The 24,154-nt window shown below is 33.7% G+C and overlaps 1 protein-coding gene across 2 annotated transcripts in view; it reads right to left on the bottom strand.

Annotated features, from left to right (window-relative positions):
- The window catches only part of LOC144968607 (E3 ubiquitin-protein ligase SHPRH-like), a 33,976-nt gene extending 13,125 nt beyond the window's left edge, over positions 1-20,851 (bottom strand). Inside the window, exons 1-18 of one of the 2 annotated variants that reach the window (XM_078907110.1) lie at positions 20,641-20,851; positions 17,310-17,911; positions 15,253-15,424; positions 14,632-14,859; positions 13,800-13,872; positions 12,323-13,187; positions 11,730-11,837; positions 9,105-9,231; positions 8,217-8,296; positions 6,497-6,541; positions 5,701-5,779; positions 5,124-5,287; positions 4,636-4,743; positions 3,952-4,026; positions 3,330-3,412; positions 2,919-3,045; positions 1,415-1,591; positions 187-294 (exon numbers count right to left, since the gene is read on the bottom strand). In XM_078907110.1, coding sequence (XP_078763236.1) covers positions 187-294; positions 1,415-1,591; positions 2,919-3,045; positions 3,330-3,412; positions 3,952-4,026; positions 4,636-4,743; positions 5,124-5,287; positions 5,701-5,779; positions 6,497-6,541; positions 8,217-8,296; positions 9,105-9,231; positions 11,730-11,837; positions 12,323-13,187; positions 13,800-13,872; positions 14,632-14,859; positions 15,253-15,424; positions 17,310-17,894 — 3,204 coding nt within the window. In that variant the 5' untranslated portion in view covers positions 17,895-17,911; positions 20,641-20,851. Of the gene's footprint in view, positions 1-186; positions 295-1,414; positions 1,592-2,918; positions 3,046-3,329; positions 3,413-3,951; positions 4,027-4,635; positions 4,744-5,123; positions 5,288-5,700; positions 5,780-6,496; positions 6,542-8,216; positions 8,297-9,104; positions 9,232-11,729; positions 11,838-12,322; positions 13,188-13,799; positions 13,873-14,631; positions 14,860-15,252; positions 15,425-16,038; positions 16,091-17,309; positions 17,912-20,640 lie in introns of those variants that run through there. The other variant, XM_078907111.1, reaches the window with a different exon arrangement.
- Between the last annotated feature and the right edge of the window lie 3,303 nt (positions 20,852-24,154).

Raw genomic sequence — 24,154 nt, 5'->3', positions numbered from 1 at the left:
TTTTTACAAAACAATATCTTAAATGAAATTTCAAATCATTTTAAAATAGAAAAATAAGTCAAATCTGAAATAACTCTTAACCAATTCAGTTTTCAAATTTAAATGTTTTCTAAAAGAACAAAAACAGGTGACTTGAGGGTTTCAAGAGGAATTGAAATTCCATGGTTTGGAAACCGATATCCTCACCTGATGTACCAATTCATCCCTGGAGATGGTCACAACCTTCAAGGCTTCCTCACTGGTGGTCACTTTCGACAAAGCTTTTGCCATGTATTTTATTTTCAGCTCCTCACACTGGAATAGATAGAATCAAAACATTTGTTATAGCAAATCCATACACTTCTTCTAACATAGCAATACATTCCAAAGCAATAGATATATTTCTATCAGTGATGAGAAAGTTATGTTCTTCTAGGCGCTATTTACCATTCAAACAGATAAGTTAATGAGGGAGGTCAGGTGGCAGAGTAGCTGAAGCATTGTAATGTGGCCCAGGCAGTCCCAGGTTCGAGCTCCTATTCAGGCACTGGATTTTTTTTTTTCATTGGGCAAGATTATTAACTTCCAATTTGCTCACTTGGATAAAATGATTTATTCCTGTTGACATTAGATTGTTGGATCTGTTTTCCTTTGTGAAGTGTGTAAACTACAACTGATGACAAAGCCATGCAAAGGCACTTTTTTTTCTTTATTAGTAAAATATTATTGTGCACTTTATCTAGCATTTCCATCCCATAGCACCATGTTTACTCCCCACTGGTGTTCATATCTCAAAGTCCTGGGTTTTGTCTCCACTTTTTATAACATCCCTGGTTCACTTCCCACTTATGTCTACATTCCACATTCTGGACTTCATTCCCCAGTACTGTTCACATCCCCGGTCTCTCTGTCTCCTCCCTCTTTTCGATAAAAACCTTATCTCATATTTCTTTCTCTACTTGGCATCAAGCCTTTTAATTATGAGAATACATGTATTAAAAACAAATCATATATACACACAACACACAAAAATGCATTCACACACACACACTCATGAAGGGTTCTTTTCCATTTAATGTTCATTCCCAAAAAGACCAAAACATTGAGTTCCTGGCAACAAACTGATGGGGTCATCTCTGGAAGTAATTAAACAACAAATTTAAGATGATTTAGGGAAAATTTAGGGACTTTAGGGGAAGGAAAAAACAATAAAATAAATAAAATCTTTATTGTCCAAATAAAAGGCAATTCATGTGAGGTAAACAATGCTCAAACAGTTTGGTTCATGGTATGAACATCAACACATTTACAAATACAGACACAGACATACACAAACATACACGCAAGCATTGTTTCTACACATGTATACAAAAGAAATGAAAAAAAAAGTTAGAAATACAGCCATATGCAGCTTACAAGTAATTGATTTTCTTACTTGTTCTCGGAGACTGCCATCCCTGAGAGTGGGTGCAAGGCCCTCTGGTTTCTGATCTAAAACATATGCCAGATTGTCCATTGCATGAAGCTGTTGTAGGTCATCAGTACGAAACTGGTCTTTGTGCTCTTCTACTGACCTAAGGACCTCTCTATATTTTTCTACAGCGACTAAGAGCTGACAAAGAAGAAAAAATAAGGGTAAAAAATATTGGAAAATAATGTAGGACAAAATCAGTTCTTCAGAGCCCATGGAGCAGGAGTTTATCCCGCTTTCTATAGCTTTAAACAGACAGTAGCAATTGCTTGGTACCCTTTGGCTAGTCTACTGCAAAGCACATTCCACCAGATGTAACAAACCTAGCTGCTCAATCACTGATGGGTGGACAGGAGGGTAAAAAAAAAAAAATCTCGATTTCACCCGGGATTAATCCCAGTTCCTTTGCATATGAAGTGGGTGCTCTACCAACTGAGGCTATCAGGACCTCCAATTTTGGATAAGTGCTTGTTTTCTTAAGACAATGTAGTAAGGTTTCATCATTGCCTTCTTTCACCCTGGGTAAGCCTATAGGCCACAGACAAAGAGTTTCCACCCCTCTCTATTTTGAGCTAACTTTTTTATCTCTTTCAATAACTTATCAGCTTCTTTAACTCTTCTCCATGTTCCCTTTTGCCTTCCCCTTGATCATCTGCATACATGGTGCGAACATTCCACGACGCAATTTTCAAAGCTGCTTGTTTGGCGAAGATGTCATCTGGGTCAACAGCTTTGTTGTCCTTCATAAATTCTGTCATTGCAGAATGTCTTCGGTCCCTCAAGCTAAAAAAAGGATTTGATTTTGTCTGTCTTGTGTTTCTGTAACAGGGATGTTAGCCCTTCAACAACCCCCAACTTGGAGGACCAGGTGATTAAAAAAAAGGGCAGTCACACACCATTAGTAAGGTTTGCACTGGTGTATAGAACAAGTTGCCCTACAATAATCTTGCAGAGGGTTAAATATCTACTTGATAATAATGACTTGGATTCTCTGGCATGTGTCTGTGTTCTATACAAAAAAATATCATAATTAAGACTTTTATTATGATATTATGATTATTTCATGCCAATGAACACTGAGCACTTATGTGGAAGTTGAGTGCTATATAAATAACTCATTATTAGTATCATTATTATTATTATTATAAAATGATATAAATTTGTACAGTGCTGCTTACATTATTTCAGTACGAACACGGTTACACTTTTAAACCACAACATTCATTTTCTTGATAGACACATAATTTTAATTATACATGAAAATGGTTTTCATTTCTTTTTGAAAATATAAAATTGCTTGATTTCCCCTTGACTTGAAGCTTCCATTAATTCCATCTATTCCGTGCTCATGGTATAAAATTTGCTGAACAAATCTATTTCATTTGCTACCTTATAATAGAAAATATTTATCTGTTTCTCTAAGAATATGTCCGCTGAATGACTATAACTATAAGGATGCATATCTTACCTTTCCTCTGATGATAGCAAGTCCTGCCATGCCATTGAGGGAGGCCACGATTTGTCTGTGTGCCTCTTCACACTCTGTCTTGACCTTTTTGGTCATGTGATCAAGCACTTCATCCATATTCATCATCCTGAATAATTCATATTATATATTTGTTGAGTTTCAAAGTGCTTGTAAAATTCTGACGCCTTCTTTTAAAAGAAAAATAAATGACCAAATAAAAAAAAAATGAAGCAAAATAGCTCAAAAATAAAATTACATTTTAGATGGAAAACAACCCAATGTTTTGTTATTATTTTAAGACTATCCCAATGAGATGCAATCCACGAAACAACACTAAACACTTTATATCATAAATCTTCTTTCAATGAAATAGAAAATGAATAAAAACAAATAACACTTTGTAACACTCACGTTTTGTTAATGGGCAGAAATGCCCCTCTCACAATTTGAGGATGACAGCAAGCTTGTCTCAGACGAAACAATGGACTGAGAAGCTGTGAAAACGAGAATTGCGAGTAAGTAAAGAAGAATTTTTGTGTATCTATAATAATCAGGATTAAGGCAAACATGTAACAGGACTTGGGTTATGGTAGATCAAGACTTAGTTATAAGTAAATTAAGCTCATATAAAGTCATCAATTAACCCTTTTAATTGTGGGTGGGCCCCGCTGTCCAAACAAAAAGCTGGTTCAAACACTAATTGCCTATGTATACAGAAAAGAGGTGAATGAATTTTGACAAACATATAAAACAGCTTGTTTTGTCTACCTTGAAACTGTTTTTCCTCTAAAAAATATCTCTCTGGAATGTTGGTGTCTTAAGAAAATAAAAAAAATATCACTTTTCCTATAATTAACAATTAAAGGATCGGTACCTCATTCATTGTCTTATTACTTTTCCTATAATTAACGATCAATGGATCGGTACCTCATTCATTGTCTTATTACTTTTCCTATAATTAACGATCAATGGATCGGTACCTCATTCATTGTCTTATCACTTTTCCTATAATTAACGATCAATGGATAGGTACCTCATTCATTGTCTTTCGGTCTAAGGCGTGCAGTTTTGTGCAAGGATCCTGGCCCCGCGAGGTTCTGTTTCTACTCTGTTAAAAAAAAAAAGCATTAAATCTTCAACAGTCCATCAATCATTATTCTCGTCATTTTGATTACTCTTTAAAAAACACTTGAAATATATGGTAAACAATAGTAACAATAATAACCACACCACCCACCACCACCAGAGAGAGAGAGAGAGAGAGAGAGAGAGAGAGAGAGAGAGAGAGAGAGAGAGAGAGAGAGAGAGAGAGAGAGAGAGAGAGAGAGAGAGAGATCATATTATTATTATTGTATAATGAACTCACATTTTACAGCTCTCATATTTAACTATTTCTTAAGTTACATTTTCCCCCTTTTTCATCCTTTGTATATTTTACAATCATATAACATACAAATTTTGAATGTTCCAAAGAGTTCGTCATATGGTGTATAATGAAAAAAAAAATCACATACTATTTTTTCTTTTGCACACCGGGGTGGTAAACTTGACTAATTTGCAATTTCTCCCATTGCAATTACCCATTATATACTTAATTCGGATATAAATCCTTGGTCAATAGAGAATATCTGATTCTTAAACTCAATAACCTAAAAATTTAATTAAAATCTAATTCCCTTTCCCAATGTCCACAACAGAGTGTACTTCTATTTCTTACCAACAAAGCATTCCTCTGATAGACTTCATACTGACGACGGTAAAAGTGTTCTTCAACAGGTGAAAAGGTCAACCAGTACACTTCCTCCATTTGTGTGGGCAAATCAATCTGTAAATCAAGACGAAGAAGTCTCAAAATTAAGCCTTGGATTATAATTGTAAAAGTCGAAAGAATATGAATAAAATCATAAACATCTAAATTCCAAATCTGTTTGATGTAATGCATAAAAAATAAATAACAATAGAGAATAATAATAGAGAAAAAAAAAAGATACAGTCGCAAAATTCAAACCTAATCTTTGAATTGAGACCTTAATAGTAATATTTGTTTTCAAAAATTATTATTGTCCACATTCCTCAAAAAAACTTCCAATTCTGTTTTTATTTTGTCTGTTTTTTGTTTTTTTTTGTTGTTGTTTTTTATTATGTTTGGACAAGTATTTCAAAATGTGTGAATAATGAAGTAAAGAATTAAAATTGAAAATCAACCTGGTCAATGACATCCTTCTTTGCAGTTCTCCATAGCACCTGGGCCAGAGTGTGATGCATTGGAGCCAAAATGCCATGACAGAATGGATCCCATACTAGAAGCTTGAACCATTGTTGTACCTGATATGGATCCATTCCCAGAAACAACAATAAGCCATAGATGTCTGTGAGAGAGAGAGAGTAAAGAATTGGATCAGAAATAAATATCTTGACCAACTGTTGTCATCAATTGTATTAAGAAGGCAATTATTATTTCCAGACATTCTATTTTTAGACACTAATCATAATTTAATCGTAAAATAAGATCAAAATGGGATTTCAATGGACCACAAATAACAAGGAGAATAAGGACAAATAAAAAAAAAGAAGAGGAAGGAGAAAATGAGGAGGGAAAGGTGAAAGCGATGGAGGGGCAGGAAAGGAAGAACAAGAAAATGAGAATGAGTAAGACAATAAGGAGGGAAATGGGAAAGGATGAAAAATAAAAAAGATGTAGCATTTTGTTAATGAGGGAGAGAAAGATGAAAGGGGTAATGAGAAATGATCTTGTTTTTTTTTCAGAATGTCAGAAAATTACCTTCAACACTACGCATTAGTGGGGTTCCGGTGACACACCAGCGATTTACAGATTTAAGTCTCAAAGCCATCTCAGCAGTCTGTAAATTAAAAGATAATTAAGCATGACAGTAAAGATCATGTCTTGCTGAATTCCAATAACATAACACAGACTACCCCCCACCCCTCCCTTCTCGTTTCTCCAAACCAATCAAATATGACTGAATTTACAAAATGTGACCATTTGCCTCAGAATGGTATTATGTCAGGATGATTTGAGTGCTGGAGAGGGACGAAGTTGGAAGGCAGTCCTGACAGAGGACCAGGACCGTGGCCAAGGACTGGATGAAATGGAAGGAAATTGTTCAGGCCTAATGTACAACCTGACGTTGAGAGATTTAAGATTAAGATAATGATTTAAAGGCTTAAAATTGAATTTATTGTCAAAAATATGAAAAAAAGTGAATTCTACGTGTTTTATTGAGAAAGATGAGTATAATTTCTTAAAGTGTGTAAAAGAAAAATTTGATATTTATTACTGTTTTAACATTAAATTAACTTAAGCACAAGTTTCGCCCCTAAATAATACCAATTTTAGGTGCTAAGTTACATTGTGGTCACTGCTTTTTCATTATGAGTTTGAGCACATAGCAAAGATTGTATTGCTGACAATAGTTTATTGTATTAACACAAATATCTGTGATCTGAGCAAACACAAAATCAGTCAACCTTAAAGACATTATTGACCATCGCATCAATGTCACGACAAACAAACGTTTCATGATTTGACAAGATCCAAGATAATTGAGAATACCTACCTTTGCAGTCACGCACTCCACCATTTGAGCTTCATCCAAGCAAATCTAGAGTTAAAAAAAAAAAGTAATAAATCAATACTTCGTCTTTTCATATTATTATTTTTTTTTTAAAAATTAAAAAATACTAACTTCAGCCTTTATATAGCACAATATCAAATAAACACGCTCAAAGCTCTTTACAAGGGCTCCCTAGTCAACAGCAACATGTAGGACGAGATAAGGTGCCAATCAGGGAATATTATGGATTTTTTTCCAATGGAGACAACACATTTATGGCCAGGTAATCATTTTAAACTAAACTTGAGCTTTTATATAGCGCAATATCCACTAAACGAGCTCAAAGTGCTTTACAACGGGTCCTTGACCAACAGCAACACGTAACATGAAGAACGAGACATGACGCCTGTTAGGCGATGTTACTATCTTTTTCCGACAGAGACAATGTTGGTGATGGCCAGGTACTCATTTTACACCTGAGTACGGTGAGATCTGATCAGAGAGATGAATGGCGTACCATGATCACCGATGTCTGGCACAGACTTGGTACTTGAAGAAGACGGTTAGAGAATGTGAGTAAAGAGCCTTTTCCAAGGACTCAACTATGCGCCGAGCGAGGTTCGAAACCAGGACCTACCGATCTGAAAGCGAGTGTCATACTATAAGACCACATAGCCGCACATCTGATTATGGCAAGAGAATGTGAGTATAGAGCCTTTTCCAAGGATCTAACTATGTGTGGCTCAGAGCAGGACATGACTCCTGGATCTTCTGCCCCAAAGGCAAGTGTCATACCACATGGTTGCACAATAAAACTAACTTTCTCGAAAACGATTATGGTAGTGTTTCAAACAGTTGATGTTGACTTTTATTGGTTTATTTTCTTTTCCATGATCAGCGTTTCAAAATTTTTTTTAATCCTTACCTTAATTTAAACAAGACTTTAGAATTTAAAACACGAAGGTGAAATTGGCAGGTCAAAATCTTATGTCTTAAATGAGTCAAGGAAAAAGATATTGGTAATAAACCACTGTAATCCCTCAAAAAGCATCCTTAATGAATAAAATATTTTGACAGACTGGATTACAAAATTGAAGTTTACAGGTGGGATACTTTCTGTATTTCATAAATGAAAGAGCCTCCTTGTGCTAAACGTAGTTAAGTCTCAGAAGTAATTTTGATAAGATGGAGACTGAAGTTTGGATCTGGCTATGGGGAGCATACAAAAAATAAAATTGTGGTATTGAGATAAGACTCAATGTTTATCATGAAAATAATTGGTGAGTGAACTAAAGGTTTATACTTTAAGGTTATCAATGTTGAGCTTAAAAATAATAAAAACGTGACTTAAGTACTTTTAATACTGAGGTCATCAATTAATCATTCACTTCTATACAGCACATTGGAGTTTTAACTCAATCTCTTTGCTCGTCATCCAATGGAAAACTGCTTGCCATTTCAAGGAAGAGCTTGTGGATCTCATGTGGAAGAAACTCTTTTTAGTTTAAAGAATCAAAACTCTTTGGAACCACATTCCAAAATATACATGACATTGTTTGTCAGACGACATGTTTAAAAAGCATCTAAGATATCGTTTTTCCCAAAAGAATGTGATGACATACCTGTAAAGCACTCTGAGCACTTCCTTGTGATATGGTAGAGCGCTCAACAAGTAAGATGCAATATTTTTATTATTATAATTCTATTTCTAAAGTATACTTACCCGCCACCATTCAACAGCTACTAAAGGGGAGGGTGTGGCCAAGAAACGTTTTGGATGGCGAAATCGCCTGCCAGATTCACCTACATCAAATGAGAAGGACCAACAGGTGGATATTGTCAAGCAATGATTATACATTTATAATAGCAGTGTAGAAAAAGGGGTTGAGAATGCAGTGATGATGATAAAGAAAATTTATACAGAAGATAAATATATACACTGAATTTATGAGCCATGTAAATAGCATAATGATTACCAGTATCTGGGTGGAGTATTTGGTCCTCCCATAAAGCACTTGTAGCAAATTTTTCATATTATGGTATGTAATATGTTTATTCTATCCCCCTAGACCTGTTTTCCAAGTTGCTTTTCTGTCTTTGTCTTGGAATGAGATTACTTGGTTTTGTCCCTGCCCTGGCCAGAGTCCTTGTCTGAGAGGGAAACAGTCAAATGTACTGATACATCTTTGGGAGATGATAACCTTTTTCCTTGTGAATCATTTCTCTGTTATGTACTGTTATAATTTAGTTTTTAATCTAACGATGCTTTTGCATTGATAGCTTGCTCTTGGAATCTCATTCTGTGCCCTATTCGAACCATTCTTCTTTGTCCTACTCTTTCTCAGGTGCTTTTAATTGTAAATCTATAATTTTTAAATTACTATCCCAGTTTCTTCCTTTTTACTGGCACTCAAATGACCTTAAAATTGTCACAAAATCAAAAAAAAAGCCTTAAAAGAAAAACAAACAAAACGATTATAAGTATTGTCTTTAGTACCAAAAATTATGTGCAGTAATAACTAGTATAAAAAATATTAATCTCAATCATTATTATGATTTCAAATCGGAAAAAAATTGACCCATATTACCCTTTTTGAAATAGATAACTTACTGTTGGTGTGAGGTAGATCCACAAAGTCTAATTCCCTCCTCAGCACATCATAGGTTGTGATAACGATGTCTTGGTGGGCTAGTGTCTGTGGCTGAATGTAACCGTGCTTGCTCACACCATTATAAATCTGAATGAAAAGATAAACATTAAAGATGTCAGGTTGATCAGCAACCACCCCCCCCCCCACCTTCCTCACCCACACACTTCAGTAAAAAGAGGTTTATGTATACACAGGGTCCCCAGTCAATCTTGAAAAAATTTTCAAGACACCATCATTTTTTTCAAGACCTCTAAACGCAGACCGATCGGGTTTGCAAATCAACAAAAAATAAGTGCCACATTAAAAAAATTAAGAATTGCAACATAGGTCTTTGGATCTCTCAGGCAATACTGATTTACAAGTGAGCCAACACCAAACACATCAATTTAAATAATATTTTGTATATAGGCCAACTACAAAACTACCTTTAAATCCTTTGCCAGGTTTTGTTGTTTATGTTGACAACAAATATTCACTGACCTCCTTAAATGATTCCATAAGTCTTGAGTAGGCCTAATACTAATGTTTAAAAAGTTTATTATGAACCATAGCTACTAACTCATGAAGGCCAAGCGCTATATTGTTTGTTTTTTGTTTTTAAGGGTTTTACAGCACTTGCAACACATTCAGGTCATATCACACCAGTAAAAAGGAGGAACTGGGATAGTTAAAAACATTCTAGATTTACATTTGAAAGCACACAAGAAAAAGTAAGACAGAGATAGAGAGCAGATGTAGATTCCAAGAGGATACCATCAATGTACTTTGAAATCACCTAAAAGTCTAATCCAGACACCAGCTCAGAATCCCAAAAAGAGGAACACACTCAAATGCTTACACAGTAGACATTAAAAACAACACATATAACAATATATAACAGGGAGATTATCCACAAAGAGAAAAATATCTCTCAAAACTATACATTTGACTGTTTCCCTCTCAGCCAAGAACTACCACTAGGGAAAGGACAAAACCAAGTAATCTCACTCCACGACAAAGAGAGAGAGCAAGTTGGAAAGCAGATATATAGAGGTATAGAAGACACAGTAAGTAACCCCCCTGCCCACTATGGGAGGACAGAACCCCAACCAGTAAGCGTGATACTTTATAAACTAAACACATCTATACATATAATCTAACAAACTATTTGCAGTCCGTGAAACATTACAAGTATAATGATTTCAAAGAGGCCTATTTCTCCATAATTTGCTTAAAAATTGAAGAAATCACATCCTCCTTTTCCTTTGCCAATATTCCTAAGGCATTTGCAGAGGTGAATAAACTAAACGAATTCAGAAAAATGGAAGGAAATTATAACCAGCACAAACATAACCCACAGCAGAAAGAAAGCTTGATCAACTATAAAAAAACTAAATACAGAAAATAACAAACAAACCAGCACGTCTGACCGGTAATCAGAAGGTCTGAGGTTCGATCCCCAGTTGAGGGAGACTGATTTTTTGGGATTTTATTTTTCTTGAATTTTTCTTTCTTGCTTCGTCTGGCACCTTTCATATACACTTGTTCAAATCTTTATTAAACCAGAGTTGCAGCAGTGACACCAAACGATGTAGCAAACCAACATATCAAAAATGGAGAACCAACTCGCAGAGAAAAGGGAAAACTTAAGGAATTGAAAAGGGAAATGGAAAAGATCGCCCAAGGAAGTGAACAGGAAGTAGATCTTTTATGATAAAGCATTTCAGTCCCTCAACAAAGACGTGGTTATTAATTCTTATAAACTGTGTTGAATCGTCCACAATACCAAAGCTTTGGTGACAAGTAAGAGTGATAGCACTACTAAAATCTGAAAAAGACCTAAATAGCAGCAAGAGTTACAGACCAATATCCTTCCTCTGCATATGCCTTAAACAACGTGATAGTTAAAAATAGTTTGGTTTTTTAAAATTAACACAAAATAGAATTTTCTATCTTTATACGTAGCTAGAACATAAACTTAGACAAGCATACTCTTTTATTATACTGTTCAAACAAAACACTTGACTGATCACCTGCTCCCTTTGAGAAACTGATCTAAAGTTTACACAGATTTATTGCAGGCTGAAATTGATTAGTTTACTGTCTTTCCCAGACATAATATGAAAACAGACTCTAAGAACACCATTATGTGCGACAAAGAATAACGTTAATAAAAACATAATCCAACATAAAATATGAAAATAAAAAAGCAACAACAATTAAAAAATGGGTCTTTAATATAGCTTAGTATCCACTAAATGTGCTCAAGGTACTTTACAAAGGGTCCAAACCCAACAGCAACACATAAAATGTCGGATGAGACAAATATTTTTCAACAGAAACAAATGCTGTTATTGGACAGGTACTTATTTTTCACTTAAGTATAGCGTGAGAATGCCAGTAAAGAGCCTTCTTAAAGGACTCAAATTTGTGTCACCGACAACGGGACTTGAGCCAGGTACTTACCTACCTGAAGCCAACTGTTATACCATAAGACAACAAAGCAGCAAAATTTTGTTAAAAAGAAAAACACCACAGTCACAAAGTTTCAAATAATTTAATTGAAGTAACAAAACATAAGTTAAAAATATTGTCACGTTACTTACAAATACCCTGATGCTGCATTCTTTGATGTGCTTTCGGATCTCATCAATCCATTGGTGACAAATGGAGGAAGGGGAGATGATGAGAGTTGCCCCTGATTTGATTTTACTCTGTGACATCCAGAGAAAGACATTGATGAAATAAATACTGAAATCAGAACTTATACTGCCAAAAAATTCACTAATGAAGAATCATATGAAAAAAAAATCCTCAAAAAAACAAAAAGCCTTTTTAAATATAATTTTCGAGGCTTTAAATTTATTTCAGGTTGATATACAAGAAATAATATATTAAAGAAAATTGAAATAAAGTAGAAGAGAAGAAGAAGACGAAGAAGAAGAAGAAGAAGAAGAAGAAGAAGAAGAAGAAGAAGAAGAAGAAGAAGAAGAAGAAGAAGAAGAAGAAGAAGAAGAAGAAGAAGAAGAAGAAGAAGAGAGAAGAGAAGAAGAAGAGAAGAGAAGAAGAGGGGAGAGGAGAGGAGGAGAAGAAGAGGCTGGTGAAAAAGAAATAAATTGGAGGAGAAGGGGAAACAGAGAATAAAGTGAGGGAGGAAAAGGTGGAGAAGGAAGGAGAAGACAATGATGACTTTACTTACTGAGACAGCATGACAATGAGGGCAAAGGTAGCAACCCCTGTGGGGATCTTTGAGGTCATAGTTCATACACTCTGCATGCTGAGACATTCCACAATTAAGACATGCGACTTTGTGAAGACCCTTGCGTATCGTTTCCTCCTCATTGTCTAACTGACCACAACTGCATTCAAAAAATTGCTTTCTTTGGACGGGTCTGGATGAAAAAATACTGAAATGATCGTCATCCTCTGATCGAGGGACATATTCAACTGTTCCCTTTGATTTTCTCTTCTTTGAGTTATTCTGACAAGAATATCCTGCTGACTTGATTTTACTTTCCTCCTTGGAGTTAGTATGTTTGTTTACCCGACTTTCACTTTTATTAACAGTAATATCCATTCTTTTTTCAGAGTTAATTGATAGCCTTTCCCTGTTTTCAGAAACAACAGAACTCTCTTGGTTTTGACTGCTGATAATTTTGTCCCTAATTGCTGTGTTTTTAGATGTTTCCTCACAAGAGGATATCACATCTGGTAACGTTGTGACATTTTGCTTAGATTTGTAATCTTTATTATTAGGAACTTCTACATCACTTTGTGTCACGTTCTCCCCTTTATTATTGACTTCAGAATTTGATGTGGAATCTGTATCTTCAGGTTGAGACATTTGTTTTGCACGTTCATTTAGATCCTCCATATTTGAATCATCTCTGTCTTCGATTTCCTCCTCGTCATCTAAAGCAGGAAGTTGATCTGGTAACTGGACATCCTTACGGGGGTTCAGTAACATACAACAGAGGACTTCCACTGTTTTACCAAGACCCATTTCATCTGCCAGTATTCCTCCTTTTAAAGATCTCAACATTTCTGGACGATCTCTGATAAAACTGAGAAGAAGAATAAAGAATTTTATTTTTTTAAAGATTTCATTAAAAATGCTCATTTTATAACTACGAGACACAAATAGCGTGGCCATGTTAGCATTGCAAATTGCAAAGACAGATTTTCCTTATAGAATAGGAATTTTTAACAATTATCATACATATTAAGTTTTATTCATTTAATTAAAATTGCTTGAATGTATCAAAATGATCCTGTAAATAATGTTAATATAAATAAAAAACCTTTTTTTTTAAATCCAAAATTTTTTAAATTGTGTTTATTGTTTGTTTGAAAATGACATGTGATTTTTATTTTACATTGAGAGCCTGTCACCGTGGGTATAGATAACTTCTGAAAAATATTTAGGATTAAGTCATACAAAGTACAAAATCTGTAAAAATAGTTTGATAGTTTTGATTGTGTTTTTTTTTGTTTGGTTTTTCAAAAATTATTTTCTTCATTATCATTTCCAATACCCCATAAATTTAACAACAAATAATTCATGTAAACGTTCTTTATAAAAGATTAATAACAAGAAAAATAGTAATTTTAACTAACATTATCAATAGATGCCTGAAAAAAAAGAAGGAAATTATCAGTTTTGTTTTTAAAATTACCTTCCACCACATCTGTTATAATACAAAATGTTTCCATCTTTCAATTTGACTTCAGAGTAAAGCGGGTGAATGGCTGTTATAATAAATGAAAAAAAAAAAGGAAAAATTGGTAAAATCTCAAGGCTTGTAAACTGTTATATAAACATGATTTAAAAAATATAAGCAAAAGATCAGATCTCCACGATCATTAAAAAAATCTAAAATTTCAAAATTTAGTTGTGCATATTGAGTCTATACTTTTATTTAATTAATTTTTTTTTCTTTTGCTTAAATTATTAAATGATCAGCATTATAAGAAATCAGCAGAACAAAACTATACTCCCTCAAAAAATAATTTACATATATATATTTATAGTTTGACTTTAAGTCTCACTAAGGATAAGGTCGGTATGAAATTTTAAATTTTACAATTATAACAACAATTAAACAATCTTAAATTAAACAACTCTTAATAATAAAACACAACTATAAAAGAAAACTTAAGCAGGAAGGTATTACTTCTAATCCTCCTTTTGTGTGTGTGTGTGTGTGTGTTTGTGTATTGATATTTACATCTGAACTTGAGATTTTGACATATGAAGGAAAAAATATGCTTATTATAACAAAGTTTAAAATCCACTTAAAGCCTGTGATATGCAAGTATATTGAATTAATATAAACGATATATTCTTTAAACCGTCAGTCAAAATCAAACAGAAGCTTTACTACGGAAATTTATCTTATCTATTTTCTATATGTGTCTTAATAAATTTGTATCAACACGCTGACAATTAATAATTAATGAAATATTTGAATTGAATTGAACTGAAATTGAAGGCATTTGACATTTAACCTTTATTGTTTGACTGAATCTCTTGGCCTTTACATTCATGTCTCAACATCCAAGCCACACTTTCCCTTTGATATGGACGCAAAACTGGTTTCAGACAACTGTGGTGAATCCCCTCCACTTCATCTGGCCACAACAGATCATTTGATAAGTTTTCTTTCTGAATCAGCATGACACTCTCATAGAGGTGTGAAAAATTATGACCTTTTACAACCTTACGCCCTTCGAAATCTGGAAAAGGAATGAAAATGAAAGCATTGAAAGATAGTGTAAAAAATAAATGATATCAATATTTTATTATAAGTTATTATAAGTATCTGCTATGATCCATCATTGTTGACTGAGGATTTTTAAAAAAGATTCAAATAGTGGTTTAAAATTAAAATAAAATAATAACTATAATAAAGATAATGATGATGATGATGACGATGATGATAATCATGCTTTAAAATGTATATAATTGATTATCATCATCAATGTAACATATGTTCATTTTTAGATCAAGCAAAAATTGAATTTTAGCAATTAATCTTGGGGTTAAATAAAATATTGAATACAATTACAAAAACATCTTAAACAATAACAACAAATATGGACTGGAAGAAGTTCAATATAAACACTTACTGAAAGGGTAAAAAACATCATAGTAATATTCCATGAGACTTTGAACGGCTAGTTGTGTTCCTTTAATGCGAATACATTCACTGGGATGAGACAGACTCATTATGACTCCATCATTTCCATAAATGCTGAGGCTCAGTTGATGTGCTACTGCACAGTATTCATTAAACACAACCTGAATATTTATTTTTTTAAAACAACAAAAAACATAAAAATAAATTTGAACAACATTGTCCTTCATTTTAATAATCACACATATATATATCTGAATTAGACCTGTGATGAATAAGTGAATGAATCCTGGATAACTCGAATACAAGCAGCAGATCGCAGGTGTTGACAACTTGCATCCCAGACCAAATGTATTCATGAATATGTGAATACAGCCAGAATTATTTTAGTAAATAGACCAATCTAATATTTTTATATTTGAACAGAACAATAATCTAAAAAGTTCAAATATATTTGTAATTATTTTGTAAAAACACCATAGAAGAGTCTTGGCTACAATACTTATTTAATAAAAATCAAATATCACCTGTAAACATAAAGAAAACACACAAAATTTTGATCTCCTCGATGGACTATCAAACATCAATCTGACATAAATCTCAGATCATGAATACTTTTCAATCCGCCAGAATTATTTTAGTAAAAAGACCAAGATCTGATTTTTATATTAGAACGGAACAATAATGTAAAAAATTCTAACATATTCATAATTATTCAGTAAAAACGCCATAAAAGATTCTTGGCTATAATACGCATTTAATAGAAATCAAATATCACCATTAAACATGAAGAAAACTCTGTGTACAACATTTTGAGCTCCTCGCCAATCTGACATAAATCGAGGTGAAAAAAGATTGACCTTTCTTATCTCGTGACCTCCAGCTCTGGTTGTTGACTACTTTGGTAGCCAACAACCTGATCCGGTGTGTCATTGTTTGAATATTTTTTATCTGGTGTTGTGCTTGAATATTACAGACCTGGTATTTGTTGTCGACTGATGTAAAATTTATGGTAAAAGTTATGTTTGATTGCAAAATTGATTGCCAGAGGTATGGCCTATCTCAATTTATCAAATTAATATAATATAAAGTGTTGTATTGGTTGTTGGTTGTATATTTTTACATTTTTGTGCATTTGCATATAGGTATATATGTATTGTCGCCATAGATTCTCAACTTTGTGTTTATACATTTTTATGCATGCCACGTCTGTAAACGAATTTCCATTTTTTTTGGATGAATAAAGTATATATTATTATTATTATTATTATTATTATTATTATTATTATTATTCTGTCTCTCATTCTTGTGCAAGAAAATAAGTTATCCGCTGATTCATGTGGTACCAATAATCAAAATGCTTGCTCTGAAAAGATCAGAGGAAAATTTGCCTCATTTTACCTTTTGTTCGAAAGTATTCATGAGGTGGTTACTTACGGAAGTTGGTATTCATGTTGCCAGCAACTAAAATCTTGCGGGAAATTGTGGCTCTAGTCTGAATGTTACTTCATCATGAACTAGATGGCATATAAAAACTTCATCTTGTATCTGAGAGTCATTAAATCAAAAATCTTGGCAGTGTTTTTGGATATAGCTCAAATAGTACATATAGTGATTTTGTCACTCTATAAATCTGGAATTGTGTGTTTATGTGTGAGGGGGTGATGTAAAGTATAAAACCTCTGAAATAATTGGAAATAGCTTTCAACTTAATTGAAATACAATGATTTCTGACATTTTCTTTTTTTTTACACTGGGTGTGCACAAAGCTGTTAGAGATTATGAACTGTAAACTGTATAGAACAAAAAAAAAAAAGAGTTTCAAAAAAGAGCACAATGTACTTAACATAGAAGTCTTGAGTTCAAAACCCTTCTTCAGACATCAAAAAAGTCAGTTAAATTAAAATTAAATCAATCATTTCTGCTGTTGACTGAAGAAGGATTTTTAAGTCTCTTGTTTAAAAGATGTTATTTGCACTACTTTTGTTCATTACTTTTTACAAGTGTCAAATCATAGATAGAACTGAAGAGTCTGTGTGAACAACGTACCTTAAAAGACTTGGTTTTCAGGCCAGATACAACTTTGACAGGGACACTTAATGAAGCAAACCAATAAACTCCAAACTTTGATTGTCTTGATTTTGTCTTTTTTTGAAGCACATTTTCATCATTGTCTTCCATTTCAAAATACAACATGTGTGAATCTTCAACATTTAATATGTAAAGCCAACATTCCTTAAATTCAGGAAGACAATCAGGTAATGGAGTTGTTGATGGATGAGACACTAGTCTTACTTTAAAATCTCCAAAGTAGAGCATGTCGTTTCTATTTCTCACTGTGTCTCCATTAATCAAGGTCAACCTTGACTGACACGAAGCTAAATTTTGATAAAATGCATCCACACGTAATGCATGTACAGGAGTGTGTGAATTTGTCTCACTTTCTACTGACGATGTGCCTAGACTCTCTGAATGAGTTGAGTCATTTAAATTGGCTTCTTCACTTTGCAAGGGGTGGTCTGCATTGTCAATAAATGAGCTAGAGCCACCGGTCAAATCTGTCATGTTCCATTGCAGTTGTTGCCGTTTAGCATCATCAGCTTGCTTGGGGACTGACTGCTTTCGTTTCCCCATTGTGTATTGTATTATTGCTGAATAGGAAACAAAAACAAAGAACAAAATGAATTAGTTCCAATAGCATTCTGGAAAAAAAGAAATTCATCTATTTATCACTCAAATGTTGACAATTAACTGGTTCTCAATGGATGCAACCTTCTTGAATATGTCAAAAACATCATATTCTTGTAGTGCAAACAAGTGACTGGTAACAAATTTTCAAATTTCAAGTGTATAAAAAGACTAAACGCTATCACCATCTTATTTTCATTTCAGGGAACTAAATAAATAATGAAGAGATGTTTTTCACTTGACTTGCAGACCTAATAATATTAACAGATTATCAGATTCTAGTCATCATACACTACTACTACCTCATCAGATGAATCAATTTGACTGTGACTGTAGTTATGAAATAAGTTTTTAAATTCTAAAAGTTTTTGATATTAACTAAAATAAAAGAAAATAAAAATGTTATCTTCCATAATATATCAAATCTAGTATCATATTTATATTTATTTATCGTCGGCTATTTGGAAGCCATTTCTTGGGTGATTTATATGACACAAAATGACATTTCTTCAATCTCTCTCACTCTCAACTTATTATTAATCATTATTATTATTATTATTATAAGTAGTATTAACCTAAAGCCACCTCTATTCGCAGCAGTACTGCAAATAGTGATTTCCTCTATTCACAGTAGTACTGCGAATAATGATTTCCTCTATTCGTAGTAGTACTGCGAATAGTAGATATCATTATTTCAGTTATTTGCAGTAGTACTGCAAATGCTTTGTTTGGGTTCGTTCTATATTTGCAGTAGTAGATTTATTGGATAGAGGATTGGGCGCAAAATATAAATAAACTACATTAATTTTTTTTTTTTTATTGACTGTAAATAATACAATAAACAGGGACAGAACTATTCTGATTAAAGTAATCTGACAGATAAGCTGATAGATTTCAAGATGTGAACAAATAATCGTAGAGAGGTGGGGACGAGGAAATTTTCATGGATTGGATTGGGGTAACAAAAACAAAACAAAACATGATCTTGTCAAGTTTAAGACTTGAAGGAAAAGTTGAAACGTTCAAAATCTCAATTCTAAGTCACACAAAATGTTCAACTTCAAGCCATTTTGAACAAATAATACAGTGTTGTGTTCAGTGAGGGGACAAAGACTAGGGTAAAATTGAGTAATTTTGCCATTTTTTCAATTTCTCACTTCTGGCCTGCCGTGAGCAGCTAGTTTGCCAATCGGGCAATCCAAACACTGACAATTGGTTTACCTGGCCAATTAATTATATTTTCATGAAGTGTTAACGTAGATTCATACTGTATTTTATTCACAAGGGTCCTTTTTTTAACTGCCACTGTTGTCGGGTACAATCGCCGCACATCGGGTAACTTCGCCACATGATTTTGTACTTAGTTTTTCTTCCTACAAGACAATATAAGAAACAATTTCCATTTCTTAAACTCTTTTTGTCCTCAAATCTCTCTACATTATCCAATTATTTCTTTTCTTGTAAAATCCGATAATAATAATATCGATATTTTAAAAATACCAATTGCTTCAACTTAATTTCATTTTGCCATCAAGTTTCTTTCCTATAATATGTTTAGATATTTTGTTATCGTTTGTATTCACAATCTAAAGGTCTTAATAATTGTGGTAAGTTCTATTAGTTATAAATCTTGACACCCCACACATTGAGAGAGAAGGGGGGGGGGAAATAAAATTATCTAAATTGTCAGTCCAAATGATGTTATAGTAATAGCAATAAACCCAAAGTGGTTTAGCAGAATAAAAAAAAAAAAAAAAGAACTTTCCTTCAAATCAAAATAGACAAGCTGCCTTTGTGTGAATCCGTTTCAATTTATTTGAACTTTTTCATTCTGCCATTTTATATTGCAATGAAATGGCCAGAGATAAAAATAAACTCATTATGTCAATACGCAACATTTTTATATCTTTTCATACTTTCTCAAACCCTTCTTTATTCTATGTATTAAATCAAAGAGGGGAAATATTTGCAATTATTTCAGAGATATATTGGGGATAAATCAAAAAGTGAAATAGAAAATTATGTTTCTTATATCTAGCCAATTTTTTAATTATGTAACATTTGCGTAATATTATGTAGTAATAATGCGTTATTTTGAAATTTGTATCTTTCTCTTTATATGAATTGTCCTCGATAAGACGAGCATTTTAGTATATAATCTGCTAATAAGAACTCCATATTGACTGTTTTAACCATTTTTTATTAACGGCAAAGGCACGCGATTTCGGTCACAACTTTTCAATGGTAATAATTTTGGGGTCAAAATCAGTCTGAAATTTCAGGCTTTGAACTGCCGTAACTACATTTCTAATCAAGATAGAAACAAAATTCAAACTGTTTTGTAATCAGTGTTGCCAGGTCTTTCATATGACATTGGTTTCAAGTGAGTTAAATTTTAAAATGTTGTTCAACTTCAAAACTCCCTCTAACTACTACTAATCGACGAATACAGTTAAGCCAGTTTTTACTGCAATTAAAAATGCATTCTATCTGAGTCAGCATAGCAGAAGTTGACCATTCTCCACATACAGCATTTGTATTAAAATACAATGCTTATCACTTTCTAAAATTAATTATATCTGAGTCAGCAAAGACAGCCTTTTGGGCGTTTAGGCTAGGACTAGGGCGGACTTATTTGGAGGCTGGTCAGCCGGTCAGCACCAATCTTCTAAAATTTGATGAAGACGTTTACCTTTGTAAGTTGATCTATGATGAAATGAAGAGAAGCCTCGTTTAGCAGACTATATGAAAAGTTTTATTTATCACACATTAAAAAAAAAATGCAGGTCTGAGTCAAAAGAATATCATTGTGAAAGGAGATGTACGACGATGTGAGAGAACTGAAAATTTGCGATAGTCTCCATTGTTTTTGTGATGAAATGGCTTTTTCAATCTTTCATTCTGAAGATTATACAATTTAACCGCTCGTATTCTCACTCCTTCGTTTTATAAGTTCTAAATGGGATTAGGCTAGTTCACGCCGCTTGACAATGGGGAGTGATGTCACGTGTCACGTGACTCCCGGCAGTTGCGGGCTTAAAATGTTTGCCGAATATGAGAGGGAGCTCGTGCTTGTTGACACATCTGATTAATAAACGCAAACGTGTGAACTTATTTACTCTTCATTGTTTATTTATTTTGCTGTGTGAATAATGGCAAGGATTAATTTGAGAGCTTTTCGTTTCATGTAATCTCCTGTTAATAATATCTAGATTATTGGATGATTCGTCACAGAAAGTTTCGTAAACTCACTAGTACTAGTCGCCTCCTACTCCCAGTCCTAGATTAGATCGATTCAACGAATCTCTAAACAAAATGAATGTCTACACTCTGTTCACTTGTATTTTTTTTTTTTTTTTTGTAATGATAAAAAAGGAATATCACAAACCATTTTCATAAACTTCGCGCTTTATGATAAAAATCTTAGTACATTTCTGAATGAAGTTTCGCAACAGTCAGATGTTTCAACTCTTCCAACCGCCTCTGGTCGGCTTTTGATTCATAATTTGCAGTAAAAAAAAAACTACCATTCCTGGTGTCGTCGTCGTCGTCGTCGTAGTAGTAGTAGTAGTAGTAGTAGTAGTAGTAGTAGTAGTAGTAGTAGTAGTAGTAGTAGTAGTAGTAGTAGTAGTAGTAGTAGTAGTAGTAGCAGTAATGGTGGTAGGATTAGTAGTGGTAGTAGTAGTAATGATTTTAGTGGTAGTATTAGTAGTAAAAGTGGTAGTATTAGCAGTAGTTTTTGGAGTGGTAAGTAATAGTAGTAGTAGTAGTAGTCAGTGGCGTAGGGCCTTAAAGGCTATTAAGGCTAAGCCACAGGTCGTCATTGTCTTGATAATTTGTAATAATTTAACAATAAAAAGTCACACTTTTAATTTTCTGTTTCACAAACAATGAAATTCATTGTTGACCTGGTGTTGAAAAACCCTTACAGAGCCTCAAAACTTGAGCCAATCACACCGCTTAGAATTAACTACAGCTCGAGTCATACTCGTGCCCCTGACCAATCAGTACAGCGTGTGGCTTTAAAGGTTGAGAAGGCTTCCAGCCATATTCCCACGGTACAACCAGGCGATGCATTTCACGTTTGCCGTGTGCTATGACTGTGGGCATGAAGAGGCATCTTGACTTTGAACTGAGTCATTGTGGCTTTCTTACTCGCAGCCACACACAATGACCTAATTATTCCATTAATGGCAATCGTGTTGTACCTGTTACCCATCCCTCTTCGAGGCGTGTCAGGCATGTGATATTGAATTCCACTTGTCCCTTTTAACTTGAGTGTGAGACTGTATGTATGTTTACTGATAATTCGAGTGTTAGTCTGATGTGTGCAGTGTCTGTTTTTTAAATTTTAATTAATTGCTATTATTAAGTGTGATGAATCACGTCTATTACCTGTTGACTATCAATACCAGTTCTTTGAAAAGGGAAAATAAACTTTTGATTAAAAGTCTCGGTCCCCATCATAGAGAATACAAGACTCCTAGTAGTCTGTGGTCCCCTTCAACCAAACGATTTTGTACTCACTATTAAAGACGGGAAACAGAATCGGTCATTTAATTTGATAAAGATTGGTACAGTCGTTTTCCTTGGCTTACGGTGAGAATAGAAAAGAAGAGTTTATTTTGTTTTAATTGTATTTTGTTTGGCGATAACAGCAATACAAAATTGTGTTGGACAAGAAATGGATTTACCTGTTTGAAAAATTTACCACAGAGAGCATTGAACCATCAGAAGTCTAACTTACATTTAAATATCACCACTAGATTGAAAACCGTTGGTACTGTTCACATAGGTGCACAGATTGACAGTGGCTATCGCTTATCCTTAGCCAGGCATTGTGAACAAGTTACAAAGAATACACAAATCTTAGGTAAAATAATTGAGTGCATCAAATCTCTCTCTCTCTCTCTCTCTCTCTCTCTCTCTCTCTCTCTCTCTCTCTCTCTCTCTCTCTCTCTCTCTCTCTCTCATATCCATAACTAAAAGATAATATTCATGCGACAACACATCTCAAATCCAGCCCCATGCTCCTAAATGACCAGGCTACGCCGCTGGTAGTAGTAGTAGTAGTAGTAGTAGTAGTAGTAGTAGTAGTAGTAGTAGTAGTAGTAGTGGGAATAGTAGGTAGTAGTAGTGGTTGTTGTTGTAGTGGTGAGTAATAGTAGTTGTAATATTAGTAGTAGTAGTGGTAATGGAAGTAGTTGTAAATTCATATATTACTAAATAAGATTAATAAGTGAATAAATAACACTAATACCATACTGTGATTTTCCTAAGGACATATTTTGCATAATAGTATTATCATAAGCCAAGCAATATTTCAATTATGTACTATCTTTATCAACAAATTCTATGTATGTATTATTCATAGGTCCAAAGTTCGAGTCGGTCAGAACATAGATTCTTAAATTTTGTCCTACCTAGACAGCGCTCAGACATGATACCGTCGTTCGCCGAGAATGTCGGAGGTCATAGTGTGGGAGAGGTGAAGGAAATGTAGGGGTAAAATTAGCAGGAACGTATACTGCTTTGTGGATTGTGGAGTGCGTGCTGATTCACGATATACCTAAAACATATCGAAATTAATCAAAGCTCCATGAATCCGAAGAATCAAATTTTAATTTTATCAGCTAATTTTACGCGAGTAAATTAAGTGCTTTCAAGATGTGGTAAATCATCTTGTAACTGAAAAAAAAAGAAAACAAAAAAAAAAAAAAAAAAAAAAAAAAAAAAAAAAAAAACTAACAAAACCCCCAGCCTGTATTGGGCTTTGCCCACCCTGCCCACTATTACCAATCGCCACTGGATTACATATTATTTTGTTTGTTGAAACGTGAAATCAGACTTGCGGATGTTGTGAGTTATTTTAAACTAAACGCAATGCATCATATCGTCGGGGTGTATAATCGCTTGGTTGATAGTTCGGATCTGATCATGACGTAAGTAATCTGTTTTCAATTGTATTGCCAATGGACATACATGATATAATGATAACGATGATGATGATGATAATGAAGATGATGGAATTTCTATCGTCGTCGTCGTCATCATCATCATCATCATCATCATCATCATCATCATCAGTAATATAGTAACAGGAATAAAGATAATAATAACAATAACGCTGATAATAAAAAAAAAACAGTTATATGACAATGATAATATGTAATAATTGATAATAATAATGATGATAATAATAGTAA

Source organism: Berghia stephanieae, chromosome 3, assembly GCF_034508935.2.
Source record: "Berghia stephanieae isolate SIO BIC M18660-M18661 chromosome 3, UCSD_Bste_1.3, whole genome shotgun sequence".
In the NCBI taxonomy this organism is placed as follows: Eukaryota; Metazoa; Mollusca; class Gastropoda; order Nudibranchia; family Aeolidiidae; genus Berghia; species Berghia stephanieae.
The sequence above is the reverse complement of the archived record's forward strand: the minus strand, read 5'-3'. Positions and strand labels throughout refer to the sequence as shown.